General features: G+C 62.9%; 1 protein-coding gene across 1 annotated transcript in view; it reads right to left on the bottom strand.

The window, feature by feature from the left end:
• ZFPM1 (zinc finger protein, FOG family member 1) overlaps positions 1 to 12,935 on the bottom strand; it is a 75,642-nt gene extending 62,707 nt beyond the window's left edge. The window contains exon 1 of the mRNA XM_025371116.1: positions 12,586 to 12,935. Coding sequence (XP_025226901.1) covers positions 12,586 to 12,625 — 40 coding nt within the window. The 5' untranslated portion in view covers positions 12,626 to 12,935. The remainder of the gene's footprint in view (positions 1 to 12,585) is intronic.
• Positions 12,936 to 14,776: the final 1,841 nt, after the last annotated feature.

The following is a 14,776-nucleotide window of genomic DNA, read 5'->3' as shown; positions in this document are numbered from 1 at the left end:
CCACTGTACTGGAAATAGCTGACTTCCTTTTAGAATATTGAAACAAAACAAAACTCAAAAGTTAGAAAGAAACCAACTTTCTCACCAGAGGAGCTTATTTTCTGGGAACAGATGAACCCAAGAAACAAGAATAGAGGCAGGCCAGCCTCCACCCATCCCCTCCCACTGCCAGGACAGGCTGTGTGGCCCTCAGCCATCCCCTGTCCTGTCCTCTCTGTGCTTGGCCTTTCTCCCTGAAGGGGAGGGATGAGCCCCCTGGGAGGCTCGTGGGCTGCCCCCAACTGCAAACACCCCAGAACCTCCAGCCAGGATGGAGACTCTGACCTCGGCTAGACTCTAAGCCAGAAGCCAGGGTCCCTTCTGTTCTCCTCATGCTGTGTGATCTCTGGTGAGTTACTCAACCTCGCTGAGCCTTCAGTTCTCCAAGGAGAATGAGGTCATAGGCACCCCTCCCAGGGCTGCAGAGTACTCCATGCCAGAACTGCCAGGGCTGGGTAACGGAGCTGTTGCCTAACCACGGCCACCATCAGGATTATTACAACTGGGGGTCCCAGAACCGCCCAGAACAGTCGCCATCCACACCGCCCCAGGGATCCTGCCTTTGGGATCCCAGAGGATCTCATTTTTCAAGAGTCACTTAAAAAATAAAATCCAGGAAGCGGGAAATGGCAAACTGGCCTGTACCCACTGGGACCCCAGGCGGCTCCACAGGAAGGCGAGAGAGCGGCTGGGCCACTGCCTCAAGGAGACATTGTAGCTGCGGGGCCTCGGTTTCCCCCCTGCACAGCGGGCCCCTTGGCCCCCTCCACCCCTATGGCTGCCTCACCTGTCCCTCCTCCACCCCTATGGCTGCCTCACCTGTCCCTCAGCAGGAGGATTAGCTGCACGCCGGGCTCTAATCGCCGCTAATCGCTCCATCAGCGCCGGATCTCGGATCAGCTGAAGGAGGCGGCTTTATCCAGACAGACGCTGCGATGGCACCTGAGTCCCATCTGGGCGCAGCTGTCAGGTGCAGCAGCAGGGCCAGAGATGGCTGGGGACAGGGTGGGAGCCCATCTGGGGAGCACACAGGGCTTCTCAATGCAGGCAAGCCCCTCCCCCTCCCCAGCTGGCCAATGGGGCTCTTCCTGGGCCCTTCACATTTATTAAGTACCTACTGTATAACCGGGCACTGTTCTAGGCACCAGGGGGACACCAGGGATCCAAACAGGTGAAATGCCCGCTCTGGGGCATTGCATGGCCCGCAAGGCTGTGAGGAGGGCCCCGTGCTCCCACTCATTTGACAGGTGGAGAAACTGAGGCACGGAGACATGGCCCAAGACAGGCGCAGCCAGCCAGGCCCAGACTTCTGGCTTTTCCTCCACCTTTTGCCCACCGCCAGGCTGCTGGGAGGAGCACTTCCCCGACAGAGGGCTTCCTCACAGTCCTGTGGCCCACGGTTACGAGCTCCCAAGTTTCCCGAGTGTCCAGCATTACGACGTGTTCCTGCTGTTTCTCCTCTGAGCAGACGCTGCGCCCTGCCTGTGCCTCCCCAGCCTGGGCCCTGCTGTGAGCTAACTCTGCACCGCTGGACACGGGGTCTGTGCAGAGGCCGCAGCGGTGTAGGCCGGACACTCTGTGGTTCACGGCCCGGCCCAGAGGCCAAAAGAGACTGGGAGAGACGGCCAAGGGCTCCCACCCACCCCAGGCCCCCATCCTCCTCACCCTCCTCCCTACCTTCTTTTTCAAAAACATAATTTATCTGTGTATTATCAAGAAATCCAGACACTTTAATCAGTGAGCTATGAAGTCAGAATTTCCATTCTTATCTTCGGGAGGAGTGGAAATGGAGGAGATAGGCGGCGGATCGCTGGTGGGGAATGTTAATGGGTGGAGAGGCTGGGCTATTGGCCACCGAGAAGCTGGTATCTCCTCCATTATCAAGGCTGTATCTCACCCACCATCTTGGCGCAGTAATGGGGCCAGTTCAACTTTCCCAGTTATCACAGGAGCTGAAACCTGTGCCCGCCAGAGGCCCGGACCAGGAGACAGTGCAGGGCGGACCAGGCCACAGCCTGCAGAGCTGGAAGGGTATGGAGATGGTCAGCTTGAGCCCAGGCCCCAGAGGGCCTGGGTGCCCACCGACCATTGCCACGGCGGGGGTAGGGGGTCTCTCTGCTCTCTGGGAAAATGTTTGGGTAGAGCTGGGTGTGGGCCTATGAGCAATGGGGGAACTGAGGCCGACTGCCTCAGGGACCCAAGAAGGCTGGGGTAGTCCCAAGCCTTCCTGAGCTGTTCCAGGCCCATGAAGTGGAAAGAGGGTAGGTGGTGTTGGGGACAGCAGCAGGACTGAGGTGCAAACACCCCATCCTCCTGCCTTGGGACTTGCAGGGTGTCCCGTCCCCTCCGGGAGCATATCCAGGGCCCAGGCCCGGGTTCAGGAACTATCAATCATAAACAGGCAGCCTGGGGGCACCTGGGGGCCCTGCCCCTGTGGGTCCCAACCTGAGACACGGCTCACGTGCTTCGGCCCCTCGGGCCCAGGTGTGCTCAGCGAACCCCTAAATGTTGAGGGGTTGCTTGCCTGTCCTCAGGGCCCCTCCTCGAGACGGGGCACCCAGGCCCTAAATAGAGCACCTCTGTCCATTGGGGAGAAGGCGCCTCCAATCCACTCCTTCCAGCCCCCAAGGATTGACTGACGGACCACAGGGCGCAGAACAGCAGCCTTGATCAAGGGCTCCTGGCTGGCTGGAAATGCCCAGGGCTGGCCCTGCCCTACGTGGGCCAGGTCTAGTCGTGGCTCTGATCTCTTTCCTACATCTCTAAGGCTCTGCAGTGGCCACTTTGGCCCAGAGCGGGGAAGGGACTTGCTCAGGGTCACACAGCCAGAGGACACAGTATTGAGGCCAGAGCTGGATCTGCCTGGAGACACAGGAAGGCCTCAGTTTCCTCAGCCTGAAGACGGGCGTCCCCTGGCCCAGAGGGAGCAGGGAAAGTTCTCCTGTAAAAACCACCACTGCTGCCCTCCTCTCGCTCCCTCCTCAAAATATTTGCTGGGTGGTTTCTCCGCCCAGATCTAGGAGCTCAAGCTCCAGGGCTGGGGCTGACCTTGAAACTCTCTAAGTCTCAGTTTCGCCATCTGCACACTGGGCCTCCCTCAACGGCTGCCGGGAGGACATGCAGCCACATCTATCAAATTCTGGGTGCGGTGGCCGAGTGCGAGTCAGGGGCCTAGTAAATGCCCAGTAAGTGCTGTGTCGCCGATGAGCCTGGGGCTGAGTGTGGAGAGGGGCTTAGGCCCTGGGATCACATCGGGGGGAGGGCCCTGTGGCCATTGATGGCTCTGAGTCTCGGTTTCCCCTCCCATCACCAGGGTCTGGGTGCCTGATGCCAGAGGAACCCCAAGAGAGGCTGAGGGAGCAGCTGCAGGCACCTGGTCCCTCACTGGGGGCTGACAATGTCCAGGACAGACGCACCATCAACCGTGAGGCCCCGTCCCCTGTCCCCGGAGGACTCCCCAGCAGGTCTTTCCTCACGCACCACTTCAGGAAGGAGCCACGACCAGCCAGCCCAGGGCCTCCCTCGCTCCTGCTCCCTCGGTCTGACTTGGGGAGCTGGGGCTTGATGGAAGAAAGGGAAGTTGAGGCAGGAGGCAGTGATGAGCACAAGTGCCCAGGAGGAAGTGGGAAGGAGCGGGCCCACGCGAGGCCGGCTGTGACAGAGACACCTGAGGGACGTCAGCAACCTGGGGAGGGGAGGGGGGCCCCTGCCCTGTGTGTGTGGATTTTGTTACACAGCACAGACCACACGGGGCCCTGGGCCAGGCCGCGCCTCTCGTGTTGGGTGGCATCCCTCCTCACAGCCCGGTGAGGTGAGCATCACTGCTCCATTTTATAGTGGGGAAACTGAGGGTGGCTGAGTGACTTGCACGAGGACCGGGCAACCCTGGAACCCAGCCTGGTGCCCCACGATACCCCCATTTTGCAGAGATGGAGACTGAGGCTTGGAGAAGCAAGGTAACCTGCCTAGAATGACAGAGAATCTAGGACTCTTCACTCCAGGATTCCAACCATGGCTGCTCACAGGGACGCTCCCGGAGGAACCCGGAAGCCCGCAGTGGCCGCCCCTCCTTCTCAGGAAGCCACACCCCTGACAGTCCAGCAGGTCCTAGGCACAGGCAGCCCGCCCGGGAGCTAGGGCAGGGCCACCCTGCCCTGCCGCTGCCTCCACAGCCAGAGCACCACTGTGTGCTGCGAGACTCTAGTACAGCCACCCACCCTCTCTGACCCCCGAGTTTCTCATGTGCGAAATGGGTGGAGAACCCAAAGCTAAGTGGTCTGGAGAAGGGCAGGACGGGGATGCCCATAGGCGCTTAGCAGACAGGAGCCCTCAGCACACCGGGCTCACTCCAGCCCCAGGTGGGGAACTGAGGGAACCAGGAGAGCCAGGGCCTGGGGTCTCGGAAGCTGCCCTCCAGCCCCCAACACCCATTTCAGAGGTGGGGAAGCGGAGGCTCCCAAGACCACAGCCAGTGGCCCAGGGGAAGCTGGGGAAGCAGACGGAGGCACAGGAGGCTGAGGGGAGGGGCCTGCTTATCTGCTAACCCGGCTCTGCCCAAGGTCAGCCGCCACATTCCTGCCCCAGCAGGGCCACTGCCTTCTCCCAAAACACGAGGCAGCTGGGGAGGGAGGAGGAGATGGGGAGGAACCTGGGCCTCTCTGGGCTGCAGGCTGCACTGGGGCTGGTGGCCTGAGGGGGCTGAGTGGGCACTGCCCAGAGACAGCTGGGCCCACCCCCGGGGTCCACGGCCCCAGCTCCCATGTCACGTAACCTCACTCATGTCACATGTGACACGTCCCATGTCACGTAACCTCACTCATGTCACGCCTCCAGGGCCTCCGTTCCTCGCCAGTAAAATGGGTTGGCCAATGCCAATGATGATCTTAGCAGCGGGCAAGAAGACGACGGCTGGGGCTGGGATGTTAGGCCGGCCCAGCCCAGGGTGTGGCACACTCAGTCCCTCCTCCCTTCAAAACCTAACACTGAAGGAGGGGAGAGCAGTGGCACTCTGCTAAATGTCCAGCCCTCAGGGCTTTTGGCAAAATATCAGTGATGCAACCAGCAGCTCCAGAGGCAGCAAAGTCCCTCATAGACGTGCCCGTAGGACAGCCCTTCCTAGCCCGCGCCCCACACAGCAGCCAGGCAGGAGGTGTTCTTAAAAAGCTCCTCCATCAACAGAGAAACAGAGGCCCCAGACACAGCCACTGTCCACAGGGTCATAGCAAGGCCAGGCCAGGACGTGAGGTTGCACTGTTGTCCGAAGTGGTCCCCAGACTGGTCACCTCCCTCTCCAGAGTCTGGCATCAGCCCGGAGCCCTGAGGGTGCAGCCCAGGTGGTGGGGCAAAGCCCCTGCAGTGGGGATGGGGTGGGAACCTGGGGCCTCCCCATTGAGCATCCTGGTCCTCACCGGGCCTCCCACCCCTCTGTCCTCAGCCCACCCAGTGACCCCATGAACAGGGAGCACCATGTCACTTGGCATGAACAACTCAGGTCGCCTTCCTGACCCGGGACCCTGGGTCTGCTCCAAACAGCTGCTATTAAGCACCCACTGTATACCAGCCCTGTTAGACTACTCAACACAGCTCGGATAGGAGGGACCCTGTTACTCCCACTCTAAAGAGGAGTCTCCAAGGCGGGCATCTGGGAGACACTGGCTGAGGCCACCTGGCTGAGAGCCACACCCCCTGTCCTTACTCTGGGGTCCGTAAGTCAGGGCCACATGCTAAACATGAAAGCTGGTGTTAGGCAGAGGGCAGGACCAGACCACCCCCCGTTTCCTCCTCGTACGGGGGCAGGACTTGAGTCTCGGCCTCGTAGGACCTTCTCATCCTCATTTGAAAAATGGGTGTGCCCACTGAACCCACTGAGGCAGGGAGGGCCGCCACCATGACGTCGCCTGGGCCCAGAAAGATGGCAGCTCCCCAGGAACTGCCAGTGTGCCTTCCTGCGAGGACCCCCACTCCTCCCGACCCACCTTCTCTCCTGGCCCTGCCAACAGCGGGCTGGGGACCCTCGATAAGCCCTGGGCCTCTCACTTGGCTGCCTGGCCCCACAGCCCTTCTGGCATGGCTTGGTCCAGGCCCTCCCAGAGCCGGGTGGGGAGGTGGAGAGGCACGCGCAGGAGCATCATCTCGGCCCCTCCGTGCTGCCCTCGCCAAAGGGAAGCCCCAGCCCAGAGAGGGCCACACAGCCTGGGGAGTCGGGCTGCGCTGGAGGGAAAGGCCAGTCAGCTAGAGGGTGGGTGTCAGGGGCTGCCCCGACCTGGGGCCCGTGCGGTGAGCTCCATGAGCAGCAGGGACCCTGTGTGTTTCACATGCTGGACTGTCCTGGGAGACAGCTTGGGAAGAGGGATTTCTTCATCTCAGATAAGCTGGAAACCACAGATCTGACCCAAGTGATTGACCATGAAGGGGAAGAAGGGGAGGAGGAGGGGGAGGGTGAGGAGGAAGGCAAAGAGGAGGAGGAGGAGGAAGGGGAAGGGGGAGGAGGAAGGCCCTTGCCAGATGGCACTGCCAGTCCCATGGGTGGGCATTAGGCTGCTGGGGAGGAGGGAGAGAAGGGGGAGGAGAAAGAGGAGGAGGGAGAGGAGGAAGAAGAGGAGCGGGCGGGGGAATGAAGGGGAGGAGGAAGGGGAGGAAGAGGAAGGGGAGGAGGGGGAGAGGGTTAGTAGCAGCTGTCTCGGATAACAGGTATTTTCCTTCCATTCTCACAACAATGCTCAAGGGGCAGGTACTATCATTACACTCACTTTGCAGATGGGAAAACGGAGGCTCACATGGGCAGGCCTTGCCCATAGTTCCATGGCCAGTAAGTGGCAGAGCTGTGGTGTGAGCAGGCCATGTCTATGTTGAGCCGAGCGTCCATCTGGTCATTTATCTGACAGAGAGTTCCGGCAGGCCCACTCTGTGGGGACAGGACTGACCCAGTCCTGCTCTCAGGGAGCTTGCGGGCCTGAGCGGGGAGTGGGTGATGGGATGGGCTGGCAAGGCCATCAGGCAGGTGTGGACGGGGCCTCCGAAGGAGCACTGAGCTGCATGGGGGCCGCCTGCATACAGGCGAATTCCAGGGGCCAAAAGGAGCCAGAGAGGAGCCACTCAAGTCTCGACTTGCACACAGGCCCTAACGAGGGGCTCACCCCCGACGGGCACCAGCTCTCCCCTGGTCCGTAAGGCCACATGCGTTGCCTGCAGCTTGTAAGTGGCTGATCCCTCACCCATGGGGTCATCTGCCTCCTAATGACACAACCAAGGACAGCGCATCCAGAGTGGTGGGACTCATGAAGATTGCGCAGCCAGGCGGGGCGCAGGCGACCCCCTCTGCAGGTTCTCGAACCCCCTTCCCTTCAGTCTGGGCCACTCCTGCCTGAGTTTAGGGTGGCAGACGAGGTGTGGAGAGCAGACCTGTGGCTGTAGCCTCAGTTTCCCCCTCTGTGAAATGGGGTCAGGAGCCACTGGGTACCTCCAGGAATACCCAGGGGTATGGTGGCCGGGTGGGCAGGAGCCCCACCAGGGCCCCAAGTGTGGCCGGGCCAGGTCCATGGGGTTGGCGATACCAATCGGCCAGGCAACAGCTGCCTCCAGGAGGAGGCTGTCGATGGCAGATAGGCCAGCGGGAGTATTATTCACAAGCCCGTCAAGCCCAGGAACGTCTGGTTGGCATAGAAACAGGAGATAAGGGGCACAATTAATGGCATCACATTCCCTCCTCCTTTCTTCCCCAACTGACCCATTTAAATCCCCAGCGGTGCTGGATGCCACGCTGGGTTCCTGGTGACCTCTGGGGAGGGACTGGCAGGGCTGACGGCAGTCCCAGGCCCAGGGAGGGCCCGGATAAGCCTCCCAGGGGACTCCCCCTCTGTGCAGTAATGTCTTAGGAAGGAGGCCGTCTGGGGGTCAGCCAGGGAGGGGCTGGGGAAAGACCTCAGAGGGCCTCTGGTCCCAAAGGCCCATTTCACAGATGTGGAGACTGAGGCTGAGAGAGGCCCAGGCGGCAGGGCAGACAGAAGCCAGAGGATGGAGAGAGGGCAGCGTGGTGTTCACAGACACACCCTTAAGGAGCGCAGGCCCAGCCACCTGGGTTCCAACTCTGGCTCCATCACTTGCTTGGGCAAGAAACTTCTCTGTGCTTCAGTTTCCCCAGATGTAAAATAGTGATCAGAAGAGGACCTGCTTTAAGTTAATACACAGCCTGGCACAGAGAGGGCTCTTAAGTATTGACTGTTAGGAATATTATTCTTACCATCAAATAAACACGAGCTGTCTGCCTTCCCTGAGGCCCAGGAAAGCGGGCAAACCACAACCGGCCCAGAGCTGGGTGACGGCGTGGGCTCCGGGGTCCGGCAGATCCTGCTGGAATCCAGGTTTAGGGGTGGGGGGCCTCAAGAGTACCTCCCGATCTCTAATTCCCTCTGCTAAATGTGGCTTGAGGGCAGGTGCGGTGCCTCATGTCTGGCACCCCAGTACTTTGGGAGACTGAGCTGGGAGTATAGCTTGTACCCAGGAGTTCAAGACCAGCCTGGGCAACATAGTGAGACTCCATGTCTTTTTTTTTTTTAAATTAACTAAAAAGAAAAAGAGAGAGAAAGAGAGAGAAAGGGAGAAAAACGTAGCTGGGATCAGGACTCTGAGATGATAGTGATGGCTTTGCAGCCCAAGCACCAAGCCAGCTGCAGGCACCATTTCCCTCAGGGTGGTGACTGGCAATGGGGCAACTGGGCCAAGGACCAAGTAAGCTGAGGGCAGGACCTGCAGCCCCTGGATGGCAGACACTATCATACCCGTTTTTCCAACAGGGGAAACTGAGAGCTATGGAAGTCACAGTAACTTGTCTCCCGTGGTTCGGCACCAGGATCAGCCAGGCTGCCAAAGCTCCTTCTTTCCTGGATGCTCTGCTACCACCCTGGGTCGTGGGCATGGTAAGGTGGCCTCTGAGAGCCTCGACACCCAGGCGCCTCCCACGCATGGAAGGCCACTGTGGATGGCTCTGTGCAGACGTCCCACTCACATTCATAACACATCACAGAAACCACCCCATTGCCCTCTGGGCCCAACCCAGCCCTCTCTGGAACTGGAACTGGCCCTTGCCAGATGGCACTGCCAGCCCCACGGGTGGGCGTTGGGCTGCTGGGGAGAGCAGGTGGGTGACTTTGAAGCTTGGAGTGAATTAGTCATCCTGTGGCTACCAATAATTTGTTTAATCAAAGTCTGAGAGTGTGTGAAAAGCACCTTCCTCTGAGCTGCGGCAGCTGCCTGGGCTGGGACAGGAGGGGCTCAGGGACGCCCTGCCCCGCCCCACACCCAGGCTCCTTCCGGAAGGCCCTAACCAGCCGGCCTGGGGTTCTGTCTGGCCTGTGGGATCCATGGGCCCTTCCACTGCAAAATGCCCCTGTGGACCCTCAATATCTTGACTGACCCAGGGACCCCCACAGCCCTGGGGACCTATTCTTGACTCCATTTTTCAGAGCGGGAGGCCAAGGACCTGCCTGACTCCACCACTCCCGACCTCACTCACACCTGCTGGCACATGCTGGCCCCCTAGCCCCAGGCGCCTCTCAGCCCTTGCTCCCCCGACAGCAGCGGAAAATTGAGGCCAGCCCTACAATGCCAAAGGTCACCCCCTTCCAAGAAGTGTCCCTGACCACCGGACGTGCCCCCTGCTCCCCTTGGCTACCCCCTCTGCCCCTCTCATTTGCCACTGGGACCCAGGGCCTGTATGCAGTAGTGCTCGGCAAACAGTGCTCAGCCCAGGCAGGTCTGCGGTGCCTCCTCACCAGGGCACACTGGCCTCCCCCAAAGCAGCCTGGGCCATGGAAACCACCCTGATTTTTTTTTTTTCAAGAAAACTCCAAGCAGTGTACACTCGGTTCTTGCCAGGAACTACCAGCAACGCCAGCAGGATTCAAGGGGAAAACAGCCTCTCTCCCTCTGGAGGTGTCAAACCCACCTCTGTACCGTCTATGAGGAATCGGGGCGGGGTGTCCTCCCCCTTCCCCCTCCTGGCCGGGCGAAGTCAGTTTTCTTTCATTTTGACGGACTGTACCACCGGCCACAGGGGAGGATCAACTTCTTGGCAATTAAGTGTGTTTGGGGAGAAAACTCCCCCAGACAGACCAGCGCAGGGACGCCGGTTCCCCGGCCCCAACCAGGCCCGTTCCAAGCCCCCACTCGCCCCGGTCGCGACGCCCCCGCGCTGTTCTCCAACCCGGCCGGGCCTGGTGGCCAAAGATAAGGCCCCTTATCGCTCTTGGCAATCGCCATCGGGCCGACCGGCCAGGCGCTTATCAGAGCTCACATCGACTCGGGCGGGAGGAAAGCCCAGCGGGCTGGGGGCGCCGGGGGTCCCGAGCTGCCCCGGCCCCGAGCTCCCCGCCGGCGGCCCGGCCTATCGCCTCCGCCATCTGGCCGGCCAAGGCCGCGCTCCCGCCTCGCCCTGCCCCCGCTCCCACGTTTGAAGTTAATAAATGGAAGCGCCTATCGCAGCCACCATCGGTTGCGCGCCTTATCAGCGCGGCACATCTATCTCCGCACGGAACAAAAGGCGCACAGAGGCGCGGGCAGCTGCGCCAGGGCTTTGATGGGGGCGCGGGTGGGGGGTGGGCGGCCCGAAGCGCTCGGCCCCCTCCGCTCTGCACTCGCGGCCGGGCCGCAGGTGAGGCCAGGGCAGCGGGCACGCACAGGCGCTGGCAGAGGGCGGGCGGGCGCCTCCGCTTGGTGACAATCAGCCTTCGCATCTTAACGTGCTGAGATCTGCCAGGGGGAGGAGGAGCCCCGGGCTGCGAGCGACAGGGAGGGTCCGCGGCCCCGCCTCCCTCGTCCGGGCCCTTCCTCTGCCCCGGTCCCAGGCCACAACGAGGATGGGCCGCTAGGGCTCACCGTGCACCCGCCGCGGTCCCAGTTCCCAAAGTGCGCGCGCTCTGCCCGCCCCGCTGGGCTGGGCTACGGGCTCTCGTAGGCGCTGGCTGCCTTATCGGCGCTGGAAATCGGTTCCCAACCTGCGATCTCCCTGCCTGAGCTATCTGCATTTCTCATCACAGCGAAACACACACACACACACACACACACACACACACACACACACACACCCCAGAACCGAACACAGGCGCTCAGGGGAGGAAGGAAAAAGAAACCAGAGCATAAGCGCGGATCGGGACCTGTGGGTGGTTTTTAATACTTGAGTTGACATGATAGAAGGCGACTTTCGGGAAACAGGTCCCATTTGCACTGAGGGAGTTGGGTTACGGGAACCGGTTCATGCCGGTGACCCCCGCCTCAGGAGACCTCCTGAGTAGGGAAGCTCCCACAGGCCCTGCGCAAGGGGTCCTGGTGGCAGTGGTCGTGTGGACAAAGGAGGCAGTGCCCGGGCGCCTGCGGCTGGGCAGCGGGCCGGTTTCCGTCGTGGCCTCCTGGTAGGGCTCAGACGAGCTGCCCGTCAGGCTCCGGGGAGGCGCCCCAGGGAGGAAGACCTGTGCCTGGGCCCTAACCATGAGGCGCAAAGTTATTATTGGCCTAGGGTGGGGAGGGGAGCTTCCTGTGCTCTTGCTCCCTCCTGGCACAGCCCAGAGGCCCAGGCCAGACAGTGGTCCAGAGAGCGCAGTTCTCATCGTGGGGGCACTGGCAATGTGGCGGTGGGGCCGCAACCTCTGACCCCCCAGGGAGCCCGACCAGCAAGAAACTTGGTTGCGTGCAGGGGCGACCCCGGCCTGGGGCTGCGTCCTGGGAGGCCCTTCTCTGACTCAGAGCAGCCCCCTGGGATGCCAGGGGGTACCCGCGGGCATCCGAGGGCACCATTCGTTGCCCATGCCGCCTTGGCTGGGACATTTGCAGGGTCCAGGAGGTGTCACCAGGCAGGCAGGGCCTGGGTTCAGGACCTCAGCACTAGGGCACGGGGTGGAGATGTCTGGGGGGCTGGAGCCAAGTGCCTAGGCTGCAGCAGCTGCGCGCTCCCCCCTCCCCTGCCCTGCGGCTCTGCGACGGCACCGGTGGGGGTGGGCGCGGGCGGGTCCTTGCCACTTGGCCAGGCATCTCCACGCGGCCCCGGGTGTCCCCTCTCCCTCCCAGGTCTCTCTCCGCTTCTAGATACAAAGCCTGGGAGAGTCAACCGCGCGAGATAAGATCACAATTTCAGCCCGTCCCGACAGAACGATCTTATCAGGACGGGACTTGCAGAATGGAATATTTTAAACTTTATCTGAGCCCAGATCGGGGCCGCCCTATCGCCGCACCATCTCGCAGATGCGGGGGAGGGGCAGGCCGCGAGGGGCCAAGCGCTGCCCGGGCCGCGCCCCCAACCACCCTCCTCCCGGCCTCCGGGCGGCCCCCTCCTGGGCTGGACCCCCTGGTGCCCAAGTCGAGACGCGGGGGCCCAGGCCGCCGGCGGAGATTAGATTACGGCGCGCTTGGCACAGCGCGGGGGGCGCGGCGCGGGGTGAAGGTCGCCTGCGCCCGGGGCAGAGCGGGGACAGGCGGGGGCGGCGCTGGCGGCAGGGCCCCGGCGGGGGTCGGGCGCGCGGCGGGGACGGCGGGGACGACGGGCAAAGTTTGACTCACGCTTGATCTGCCGGGGGTTGCTCTGTTTCCTCCTGGACATGTCTCCGGCGCCGCGTGCCCTCCCGGCGGCCGCCTCTAGCCCCGGGCGGGCGGCGGCGGGCGGCGGGGGCGCGGCGGGGCCGCGGGGCCTCTCATGCCCCCGGCCCCCGGTTTCCGCGGCCGCCCCAGCCCGCGCCCCCAGCCCGCACGTCCAGCCCCGGAGCCGCTGGCGCCGCCGCGGAGGCCCGAGAGGCCACGGTCCTGCGCTGCGGGTGCGCGGACTGCCCGGCGGGCGGGTGCCGGCTCCTCCGCTTCCGCGCACTCGCCGCCGCCGCCGCTCAGCTTTTCTCAATGGAACCCGCGGGCGGCGAGCGGCGGAGCAGGCGGCCACTGCGAGGGCGCTCCGGAGGCGCGGGAGGCGCGGGAGGCGCGGGAGGCGCGGGGCGGGGCGGGGCCTGAGCGTTGTCGGCCGCCGCGCCTCCAGCCCCGCCACGCCCCCGAGCGCCGGCCCCGCCCCTCTCCGCCTGCTGGGCCCTGCACCGCTCCGGTGCCGCCCCCAGCGCCGCGACCACGCCCCAGGCCGCCGACTCTTCACGGCGCTGTCTCCGCCCCCAGCGCTGCGGCCCCGCCCCTGTCCGTCTGGGCCTTCAGGGCACTGGCCCCGCCCCGTTCTATGCCCCGCCCCTTCCTGGTTCGGCCCTGCCCCAGTCCCGGGGAGACCTCTAGCCTCCCTCCCCGACTCCTCCTTTGCCCGGAGGCCACGTCCCAGGCCCGGCTGGGACTCTGAGACCTATTCGGTTCTGTTCTGTTCTTCTGCCCCGCGGCACGGCATCCCGCGCCCCGCCTCTTGGTGCCAGCTCCGCCCCCAAACCTGACCCGACCTGGTTGGGCCCTGAGACGCCGAGGCTCCGCCCCCGCCCTGTAACTCCGCCCCCAGCCCGTGGTTCCTTCCCAGACTCTTGGGCTCCGCCGCCAGCTCCACGTGCGCGGTGGGGGCAGTGATGACCGGCTCAGGAAGCTCGAGGCCTTGACGCCCACGTTTGTCTTGGGCCAGACTTGGGGTGTGGAGCGGATTCGGGCCGGGAAGGGGGCTTCCGTCCCAGACTGCGGTGAAAGCAGCACGGGGTCCGCCACCTGCCATGGCCCCCAAATGGTGTTAGTCCGCACCCTCAGGACAGCGAGGAGAGCGGGATCTCGGGTCTTCCCCTGTGAGCTCAGACCAGGCTGGAAATCGAGGAGGGGGTGCGGGAGCCGGCAGCCCTGGGCGTTGCCCCTTGGGGCCTCTTTCCTCACCGAGCCTCTCCAGGGCGCCCCACAGGAGACCCACGAAGGAGATGCCCACAGCGCCCGGGCCACAGCCCCCTCTCGGGGCAGTCAGAGGTCAGCGAGGTTTGTGGGCGCTGTGCTGTCAGCTCAGGCCTGGAAATGGAGAACCGGGCTGTTGCCCTCTGGGGTGTGTTAATGGTGCCCAAGAGCCCCACCTGATGGAGGCTCAGGGACTTGCTCAAGGTCACGCACTGGGAGGTGTCCCCCACTCCCAGCTGAGTTGTATCATTTCCTTTTAATGTTCTCGGCCTGCACTTGCTGCCTGCTTCCCCATCCCCATACTCATTAGAAACAGGGGTGAGTGGGCCCAGGGGCAGACAGGAAGGACCCCTCAATGTGGCGACGAGACCGTGGCACAGCAGGTCTGTCACACCACCCACCAGCCTGCTGGGAGCTCCTGAGACCCTATCTCATGCCGACTTCTGTGACCTATTCCCTGGCTCCAAGGAACGGGAGAAGTGGTCTCTCTCCCTGGCACAGGAGAGTGGCGAGTGGGTAGGAAAGACAAGGATACGTCACTGGATACACGCGGCGCCCCCTCTCCCCTGCCCCACCACCATAGACAGACAGGAACACTGAGACCAGGAGGCCAAGAGAGCTGCCCAGGGGCATACGGGTCCTCCAGCCCTTCCTGCTCTCTACCAGGGTCCAGTGGGCACAGCCTTCCCACAGCTGCTCTCTGGATGGGGTGGGGCCCATGTCTGATTGGTTCACTCAACCCAGGACCTCTGCCCGCGCCCCCACCCCACCCAATGTTTGTCAACTGGATGGAGCCCCTACCCGTCTGGGTTTCCCACTGGACCTCACCTCCTTCCCAAAAGGAGGCCAATTTAGAGTATGTGGACCTGGGAGTTAGGGGAGTTCCTGGAGGAGGTGGCCATGGGCT

Source organism: Theropithecus gelada, chromosome 20 (genome assembly GCF_003255815.1).
Source record: "Theropithecus gelada isolate Dixy chromosome 20, Tgel_1.0, whole genome shotgun sequence".
Lineage (NCBI taxonomy): Eukaryota > Metazoa > Chordata > Mammalia > Primates > Cercopithecidae > Theropithecus > Theropithecus gelada.
Note: the sequence above shows the minus strand (reverse complement) of the source record. Positions and strands in the feature narration are given on the sequence as shown.